General features: G+C 26.7%; 1 protein-coding gene across 1 annotated transcript; it reads right to left on the reverse strand.

The window, feature by feature from the left end:
* Positions 1 to 1863: 1863 nt before the first annotated feature.
* Positions 1864 to 2994, reverse strand: LOC130981556 (ethylene-responsive transcription factor ESR1-like). The gene has a single exon (XM_057905140.1). It carries the CDS (start codon positions 2992 to 2994, stop codon positions 1864 to 1866), a length of 1131 nt encoding a protein of 376 aa, XP_057761123.1.
* Between the last annotated feature and the right edge of the window lie 7963 nt (positions 2995 to 10957).

The raw sequence follows: 10957 nt of genomic DNA on the forward strand, positions 1-10957 counted from the left end.
TTAAGCAGAAAATGTTTTTCATTATCTCTCAAGAATTCGGTCATTGTATTATTAGGTACAGATAATTTTATATTTAAACAAGTAGATTTATTAAAGTGCCAACATACATATCGATAAATAATTAATAATCATTATGTACTATAATAGAAACTCTAGTTGTAGAAGAAAAAATAAAGCAACTTATATACGCATGAAATTTATATTCCCAGCTAACCATTTACAATAATAAGCTGAAATTATGTTTTAATTTCCTCTTTTGTTCCTAGCTAGTTGTTCCACGAATACGTTATTAAAATTCTTCACTAAAAACTTTCGTATATTGGAATATTAGATACGTTAGATATATAATTTAAATCAATTTAAATTGGTCGAGTGATATACTCACTCGTCTGTTTAAATAAGTGTTGGAAGTTTAAATTTTATTTTGTGTATGTAATAATTTATTGGCTAATAATAAACTGCTAAATAGAGTTTAGATCCGCGATAGATTAATTATTGACTTGTCGTACTGAAGAATTCGAATCTTTAAATAAAGTTTCGATCGGTAACGACAATCTGTGACAAATTAGCCGTTAACTTATCGGATTGAAATATCAAATACAAAAAATATATATAATTTAGATTAAAAAATAGTTTCATGATAAGATAGAATTATGTTATTATTGTAATTGTTTAATACTTGAATCCTTGGTAATAGAGTCAAACAAGCACAATAATATTATGGTGGTTCATTTGAGATAACCCTCTCAAACTTTCACAAATAGTTAAAATAAGCGTCATATTTAGTCCCCCTTTATCTAAGTTTTAATGATATATAAGTTGGTCCATATATAGACCACAGGTATCGTAGTAGTGGTGAGTGGGGAGCGGGGAGCGGTGACATCTATCCGAAAACTTGAACATTCACCATGCACATAAATTAATTTAATTAACTGACGTAGTATTTGCCTAATTTTTTTACTTTTCCCAAAGTGGGATGTGTACATATATCCATATGTAATAATATTTAAAAAATAATAAAAAATAGTTCTAAGTTCTAACAGCCTAATATTATCTTATTTAATATTTATTAACTATTATTAAAATAATTATATTTTAAAATTTTATAAATATATAATATAATTATAAATATTATATATATAAAATAATTTTAAAAATTATCTCCCTAGCATTATTATTGATATGTATGTGACCATTCTAGAATAATCTAACGGAATTGTTTCTTTGGTTTGCATTAATGCAAACTCTAACTGTGTTAGAAAATACATTTTTATGATGTCTATAAATTTTGACATTTTGATGGTGTCCATAAATTTTTTATCTAATTTATTTAAATATAAATATTAAAATACGTATTTATTATAGAATCTATTTTTTTTATAGAATTGAAACATATATAATTTATAGACACCATAAAAAATATTCATTATTCTATCTCATATTAACATAGCATATGAATTCTATAATAGATTCTTTTAACTTTAAAATTGCATTGTCTAATATTATTATGTGTCTAATATTAGATATTCAACTTGCGAGTCTCATTCAGGTTCCTTCCAAATTTATAGCAGGAGAGGTATAGGAGAGTACAAATTAAAGTGAGTTCTGAAAGTTAGGTAGCTACGAACAAAACAAAAATAAAAAACCCTAAATAGAGATTAGATCTATCAGCTTTCTGAACAACAACGATACATTATAATATATAGCTACCTTAACATAAGGTAAATCGAAGCAGAAGCAGCAGACACCACTAGTTAAACTTGTTAAATTTCCAGCGACCTAATACTAAAATATAAAATAAAAAAAAAAAAAGAAAAAGAAGAGAAAAACACAGAGTGCATATTATAAAGTACGTGACCTAATCTAATTAAGAAAGTCCGGGTACTGATGAAAAATGTCTTCCATGTTAGGCCACTCTTCAAGATCATGATGATGTTGATGATTATTATTATTGTTGTTGTTGTTGTTCTCCTGAGTAAAAGGCATGCTAGAGGGAACCGCCGTATCCTGGTGTTTCTTCATGGTGTCGCCTGTGGAAACAGCGGAAAGAGGAGGAAATGAGTGAGCCTTAACTTGGGATGGAGAAGTAGGTGTAGGAGCAGCTAATAACAACAAACACTCACTTTTAGTGGGCTTTGGACTTTTCAAGAAACCTCTAACTATCTCTTCCAACAACCCCGATGATGAGTCTGAGTGATGAAACAACTCTTGCGAGTATTCACTGACATCAGCTTTATAATTATTATCACTGTTTGTGTTCGTCAGGCAAGAGGAAGAAAAGGCTGCGCTGTGGTTAGGAGCATTGCTACCATTTGATGAGTTGACTAAACTGCCCTTGGGGTATGATAAATGGTGGCTAATGGAACATGAAAGAGAAGGGTTAGCATTGCCACCATGTGATGAGTTGACTAAACTGCCCTTGGGGTATGATAAGGAAGATGAAAGAGAAGGGTTATTAGCATTGCCAGCATGTGATGAGTTGACTAAACTGCCCTTGGGGTTGGTGTAAGAGTAGAAGGAAGCAGAAGGGGCTATGAGCATGTTTGTGGAGTTAAGCTGATGGAAGGTAGAAAATGAAGAAGGGAGGGAGTAGGAGGAGAAGGGGTCAGGCCAAGAACCACCCATGTGGCAGTTACGGCTGTTGAAGAAGCTGAACTGACTGGTCAAGAGGTGGCTACTGCGGTTAAGGATGTCTTTATGATTGTTTTTGTTAGTGAGGAAGATGGAAGAAGGTTGAGGAGGGGAAGTAGTGTACAAAAAGTTAGTTCTCGCCTTGGGGCCACGCAAGACTCTGGCAGCGGAGTCGTAGGCGCAGGCGGCTTCCTCCGCCGTGTCATATGTCCCCAGCCAACGCCGCTCCTTAGATTGAGGGTCCCTTATCTCAGCGGCATAACGTCCCCATGGCCTCCGCCTCACACCCCGGTACCTCATGGTTCCGGCGGGGGTGACGGCAAGAGCAGTGGAGGAGTATTTGTCGCTGCGGTGGAGGCGCATGATTGCAGAAGTGGAAAAAGAGGGAAGCTTATTGGTGGAGATGTTTGTTTATGCTTCCTCGGGCTTGGCGTCCCCCTTATATAATGTGAGAAGGCATGCACGATGCACCTTCAAGACTTCAACTATGGCTGCCAAAACGGACACTTCGTCCCGCCCCGTCAAGCTCCGTTTAAAAACGGATTTAAAGTGCTAGTCAGTCTACGCTCTTTTAAAAAAAATAATAATTAAAAAATTAAATATAAATAAAAAATAATTAAATTACCATATAATTTTACATATTTTTGTATTTTTAGTTTAATAAAATTATTTACAATAATATTTGCTAATAAAATTATTTTTATTAAAGTACATATATGAGACTATAAAATAAAATAAATAACAAAAAAAATAAAAAATAACAAAATTAAACGACTGTATTTAAAAATTATATAATTATTAATTTTATAATATTAATCACTTCGTTATTAAAAAAATATTTATTCTACTGAGTTGATTTTTTCTACCAATTTATAATAAATTGGGCGATATAATTTTAACGAATTTCAAATTCTAGCCTAGTTATTATTATTATTTTTTTTTTTTGACAAGTTGGGTAAGTTGGTCTGATGAGTCATGAATTCAGCCTTTATCACTCCTACTTGTTTATAATGTATAGTTCAATGTATATAGAATATATAGATACATAAAGCCATAAATATAAAATATTTGTGAGTATATATATTATAACTATTTTTATCTATTGATATTTATAATGTTAACAAAATTATTTATAAAAGAAGAAACTAATATCATATCTATAAAAAATAAATTTTGTACGATAAAAATATTAATTTTTTTTAAACAAAATTATTTACAATAACGTTTTTATGATTTTAGTATTTTTTTTCATATAATTTATCTTTTATAAATATAATATTAATTTTGTTCTTTTATAGATAATTTTGTCAACGTAATTAAAAATAGTTATTTTTATTCAAAATAGAAAAAAAACTTTCATGATTTCTATGTTCAAGCTTGGTTTAGGAGAAAACTAAAGCTCAAATTAAAATATCACTTCAATAATTAATCTTTTCTTCTCATCCTCCTCTTTATTTTCATATAATTTTTTTAAAATTAAATTAAAAATTAATTTCTCTTTTCCTTTATTTAAGGTTTGGCCTTATGTTTTTACGGAAGATGATTCATTTTTTTTATCTTCTTGTTTAGCAAATTATATTTAAGAATTTTAAGGAATAAAAAAACATCATTTTTAAGTTCAATAGATGAGAAAATTTTCTTTTTTCTCCTCTCTTTGGATTCGGCCATATATGCATCATAAAAAAAAATCTTATTTGATTTCATCCTATTCATCATAAATCATATTCTAAGTGTTTCAAAGAATCTATAGCTACAAGTTTTAAATTTCAAAGGCAAAAAAATATCTCCCTTTTTCTCCATTAAAATTCAGCCAAAAAGGATTCTTTGTCTTATTTTTTTATTGTAATATAGGAAAAAGTGGTGTTAGAGAATTTTCAAGAGGTGTCTAAAAAAATTGGAATTAAAGTAAAAGTTAGATTAGCATAATTGGCCTTTTATATGTCATAAAACCTAAATGATGCTTTTGATTGAAACTTAATGAAATTGAATGTTTGAATGTATATATTTAATCCTGTTTGATTGCTTAAAATAAATGTAAATAATTGGAATGTATATGGCTAAAAGTAAATAAAGGTTCCGGAAAATATTATGTCTATGCTTAATTATACTATTAAGGATTAAGCTATAAATATGAAAAGAATGATACAAGAGAGATAAATTTTAGACATTATTACAAGAGAAATCTTTAAGAATATGTTAATAAAGTCAAAGATAGATAAGGGAAAAATTAAAAAAACATCAAAAGAGAGGTAAAATTATCATTATGAAAAATATAAAAACATAAAGAATGAAGTTAAAATAAAAGGAGAATGAGGAAATAATAGAAGTGAAAAGAGTATAAATTAAAGCCCAGATAGAAAACAATCAAACATAGTGAAAATTAATGTAAAAATAGGTAAAAATATAATGAAAGAAATTTTTGGGGTTCCTAATATGAATATTGAAAGTTTAGAGATAAATATGTAATTTTATAAATGATTTGGAGTACAAATATAATTAAAAAGTGTAGGGACAAAATTTTAATTTGGGATCATCACAGGTAAATGGACATTTTATAAAAATTCGAGAGTAAAATAATAATTTAGAATTACAGGGGATAAAATAAAAAAATTATTTTATAAGAGTGCAAGAATAAAATGATAATTATAAGTCATCAAAAATAGTATGATTAGTTCGTAAAAAATCAAGAGCAAAATTGTAATCTAAAATCATAACGGGTATAATGTCATATTTTTTTAAGTAAAATTAAGGTAAGGTTGCATATCTTGTTTTTTTATTCGAGTAATGTGGTTCTTGAATAATTAGGGGGGTGAATATTAGAGTTAATGCCATAAGGATTTGTTTGGTTGTCAAAACAATTATTTTAATCTCTTGTATTTATAACCTTTTGTGGCTATTTGTATACAATACTTAGTTGCTTACATACGTATACATATATAATACTATCATCACATCACTTTTTAAATTTTTTTTATTATCATTATTAATTAACCTTTTACACTTTTCACTTTTTCTTTATCAACATTAACTCTGTTATGGAAATAACTTCAATGGAGAAATAATACAATCTATAATTTTAATCTTAATGTGTTTACTACATACATACAAAAGTCCTTTGAAGAGGGAATGTGAAGATGATATCAATTACTTGGCAAAAAAGTATTACTAGAATAGTGTTGTGCATTTTTTTTTTCGGTTTCTCTCTTTCAAGCAAGGTAGAAAAAATCAAAATTTTATGTAAAATCGAAAAAATAAATCAAGACGTAAAATATAAAATTTTAATAAGATTTAAATTATAAAATTGTTAGATTTAGTATAAATTTTATAAAATCGATAAACTCATTTAAAATCGTAATATCATAAAATTTTAAAAGTTAAATCGAGATTTTAGCTATTATACCTTTAACTATTTGAAATTGTCCTACCTATAACTTCTTCAGATCAGTTGTTAGCAATGTATCTAATTTCCATTAGTATATTTTGTCTACTGAATAAATGGTAAAATTTGAATGCGAGAAAATTGAGCCAAAGAGTTTAGAGTTTTTAATTTTTGTTCTTTTTGTAGTAATTTTGGATAAATGATGAAATTTGAACATTAATAATTTAGCACTCAAGGTCTAATAAAAAACTAAAATGAGACTCGCGCATATGCGGGACGAAACGGTAAATTAATGATAATATATAATAAATATTAAAATTGTTATATTTTGTAAAATTAAATTAAATGTGTAAACTAAAGTTAAATTTGAAAGGTATTTTATTTAAAATAATTTATAGACAAAGGATTTGGATGTTGGAGTTGTACAAAGTGATATTTTTATTTGGTGATTTAATTTTTGTATTTGTTTTAGTTGATGGACTTAGGGTTTGTTTGGGTGAGCTTCTAAGAAAAGATCTTTTTTTGAGTTATCTTTTTAAAAAAGATCTTATGGAAAAGTAAAAGTAATTTTATGTTTGGATATTTCATGCAAAAAGATCTTTTTATCTATCAATCATGTTTGGATATAACAATATAAAAGTACTTTTTTGTTTATTTATTACATAAAAAACATCTTTTTTTTAAGGAAAAAAGATCTTTTAAAAAAAGATGTAAATTACAGCTTCTCAAAAAAGATGTTTTTTTGATTTTTTTAGTGCTTTTACTTTTACTACTCAAAAATTACCAAACACACTAAAAAATAAAAGAAAAATTTTTCATTGAAAAAAAATCTTTTTTTTATCAAAATAATGGAGCCCAAACAAGCACTTTCTTCTTATGTGGCGCTCGTCCTCTTTTTTTATTGGTTGTTGTTAGAGTGGTTGCTTTCTTCTTTCTGTAGTAGATTTTTTAAAAAACATGTTCTTTATGAATTGTTGAATTGTATGCACTTTCTATTATATTATTTGTTCCATCTTTGCATGTTGTAATGGGTGTTGAGATTCAGTGTTTTTGGTTGGAACAAATATCTTGATAACAGTGTATTGTTGACAATATTTTTTTTAGATTAAAATTATTTACTTTGACTTTAAATATAAACACAAGGTTATAAGGTTGCACAAATTTTCAATTGAGGTGGTACTTTAACGTCATTACTTTTCTGAAAATGTCATTAGATTTGAAACAGTTGTGCTCAACAATTTTTTTTTTCGTCGTCAAATAGTACAAAAATTATTGTAACTCTTTGATCTGAAACAAGTATTGAGTTAGTAACAGTAACGGACCTACATTAAAGGAGGAGGAGGGGGCATTTGCCCCCACAGAGTTTAAAAAAAAATAAATACCTATATATACCTTTTATTATATTATATTTATCCAAAATAAAATATAAATACTTTTTTGTGTTTTATGTTAAAAAAATATTTTATTAAACTTAATATTTAATAATAATTATATTGTTAAATTTGATTTAGTATAAAAATAAAAATTAAAAGATAAATAAACTCAAAAAATAATAATAATTAATTTTATTATATTAGTTAATTAGTTGAAAATTAAATTGAAACTTAATTTTTTAATTAAATACAACTTAAATTATTAGTGACTTTTTAAAAAATATTTAACATAAAAAACATATTATCTATATATTAATATACTCTATTAATAATTTATTATTAAAATGGTCTTAATTATAGTAATTATTTTGGATAAAAGATTTATTTATACCATAAAAACTATAATAAGTAGATTTTATAATTAAATATGAGATAATAAAAAGTAAAATAATTGTTTAAGAATATATATAAAAAAATAATATTTAGTCATGTTAAAAATAAAAAAAGTCATTATAAATTATTTTTTATTATTTTGAATATTATATTGAGTGAAATTACTTTTTATTATTTTAAATACTATAATAAGTGATTGTGTGTATGTGTTTAATTATTATCAATATGTATAGATAGTCCTAATTTAAAATTTTAAATATGTCTAAATAAATTTGAGTTGGTCGAGTGATTAGCTTAATCGCCCGCTTAAACAAGTGTTGGGAGTTTGAATTTTATTTCGTGTGTGTAGTAACTCATTGGTCCTCTTAAATGAAACTTAAAGTCATGATAGATTAGTTCTTAACTTATTGGATATTGTGAAGAACAAAAAAAAATATACCTATACCTAAATTTTATTATTTTTTTGCCCCCACAACTAAATTTTTCTGGGTCCGTCAGTGGTTAGTAACTAATAATTTGATAGATGGGATTATGAAAAGTATATAGAGTTACTTTATTGTTGGATACTGTGGTGTTTGATTACATGTGCCACAAATATAGTTGTCTCCGTTTCATCTAATATAATCATTTCTAAGCAAAGAGGCTCCTCTTCATCTGTGGTTGTTTTTGTTTTTTATAGACGAACCACGTAAACTTTGATAAATCAATTGTCTATTTGTTTGGTAATATTGTTCAAAGAATGAAGTAAGTTTGAGATATTGTGTCGTTCGAAAATAATTTTTTTGTGCTAAATTTGATGTTATTTGAAGAAATAGTGATAAGAGACTTACATAAGTAGGTCAAATAGTATGGAATTTAAATATTTGTAACGTAAAATTTATTATGATTAATATTATTATGACATTTGTAATATGGATGTTGATTACATTTAATGAGTTATTTATAGAAATTAATTATCGGGGGTTATAAATTTATTGTATTGTTTATAACGGTAAGATATAATAAATATAGGGATATAGATTCAAAGTGTTTGTAAGTTATAAATTTGATTATACACTATTAATTTTTAATTATGGGTGTTTTTTTGTATATTTTATTTTTTTATTTGAAAATAATAGGTGATTTGACAAAAATTGAATGTTGATTCTAAAATTTTGTCAAGTAAGCGACGACATGACATTACTAGGAGGAGAAACATGTCTTAAAAGTAACGTGGGTAAACTTATCCATCTACTTTTATATATTAAGAATATTTTTTTGTATATATTTTTTTCTGATATAGAACTAATAGATGATTTGGCAAAAATTGAATGGTTGATTCTAAAATTTTGTCAAATAAACGACGTTGGTAACATGGCATTAGTAGGAGGAAAAAAAATATCTTAAAAGTAATGTAGGTAAACTTATCCATCTACTTTTATATATTAAGAATAGATTTAGAATTCTACATTTGTCAAACTTAGAGTATGAATAAAAGTGATTTTCTAGAATTTGATTTGGAGTAGAAATAAGTTCAACATGATTTATGTTTATCAATTTTATACTAAAATTAATTTTTATAAATAAATATTATTTGAATAATATTAATTAAATCACTTTTAGATAAATAATTATAAAAAATATAATATTAAATTATAATATTATTTTTTTAAAATATATTTAATTTTTTTATTCTTCTTTTAGTATTTTTTAATAATATTTTTATAATATTCTATTTTAGTATCTTACAGTTTTTACTATTTTAATAAAAATTAATATTTATTTATAAAATTAAAAATAATATATAAAAATTGACAACTTTTTACGTACTCTATTTATAATAAAAATTAATATTTATTTATTAAATTAAAAATAATATGTAAAATAATATATTTTATTATTTTTTTAAGTATTTTCAATAATCTTATTTTTATTTTTATTTTATAGTTTAATTTTTTTTTAGTTATTTTTTATTATTATTTATAATTAATTTTATTTAATTTATCATTTTTAATAAAAATAATAATATATATTATAAAAAATTAAAATAATAAATTATGAATAAAAATTATAATGATAAATCTTATAATATAGACAAAAACATATTCTATAATTATTTTAATATTTTTAGTATTTTTTATTTAATATTATTTTAGATGATAAAATTTTAGTATAATTTAAATGATATAATTTAAACATTTTAAATAAGAGAGTAAATGAGTTACAAAAAAAATAAGAAAATACATATAAAATTTTACAAAATTTATTATAATAAATTAATAGTTTAAATAGATAATTTTAAATTACGAGTGACTTAAATTAAAATTATCCGATAAAACCGTTTATTAAAATTAGTAGCCATTGTCTATAATACATTTGTCTCACAATTGTAATATTACCATAATCATATTGTGCATACTACCTGTTCATACCCTGGCCCAATGCAAAGGCCCAGGTCCAATTAAAAGGCCTAATCCAAAGGATTAAAGCCTAGCTAAGCGCCGCCGTTCACATAAGAAGTCGGTGTCAACCACGACTTGGTATGAAGAGGTCGGATGTGAGATTAGCTGGCAGATAAACACTCATTTCAATGAGTAACTGCCCCTAAAATCTCTCTAACCGCCTCATAAAGCCATATCTTAACCTCCCCAAGATAGTAGGGACGGTTATCACCCTAAAGATACGGCACTACTCCAACGGTGGTTATTGGCTCACCACTATAAGTACACTGACACACCTCAGGTATTCCTAAGTCCAATACTCTCTAAGACCTGCTTGCACCCTTGCTAACTTAGGCATCGGAGTGTCTTTGCAGGTACCACCCCCCATTCACACGCGAGCACAAGTCGGACGGAGCCTCCCGAGCTGCGGACCTATCAGGAGTTCTCCACCGTTATACACTTGGGCCGCGAACGCCGTCCATTGGGCTAATCTCCGGTTACCTACCGTAACATTGGCGCCGTTGCCGGGGACCCGCGAGATCATCCCTCGATGGCAGATAGATCCCATGAAGAAGGCCATGTCGAAACAGATTCTGAGCAAGAGAATCTGGACATGGGCAATGACAATGAAGACACAGCCCAACATCAAGACAATGATCAACACAGAGAGGGCACCTCCGGAGTAAAGAATCCGAAGGTAAATTCCTCAGATGGGCGTGAATCAGAAAAGGGTGGACCATCCCACGTGACTGAACTAATGG

This window comes from Arachis stenosperma, chromosome 5, assembly GCF_014773155.1.
Source record: "Arachis stenosperma cultivar V10309 chromosome 5, arast.V10309.gnm1.PFL2, whole genome shotgun sequence".
NCBI lineage: Eukaryota > Viridiplantae > Streptophyta > Magnoliopsida > Fabales > Fabaceae > Arachis > Arachis stenosperma.

Bases quoted from the DNA above. Each gene is read 5' to 3' on its own strand.
- LOC130981556 (XM_057905140.1), bottom strand. From the start codon at position 2,994: ATGCGCCTCCACCGCAGCGACAAATACTCCTCCACTGCTCTTGCCGTC.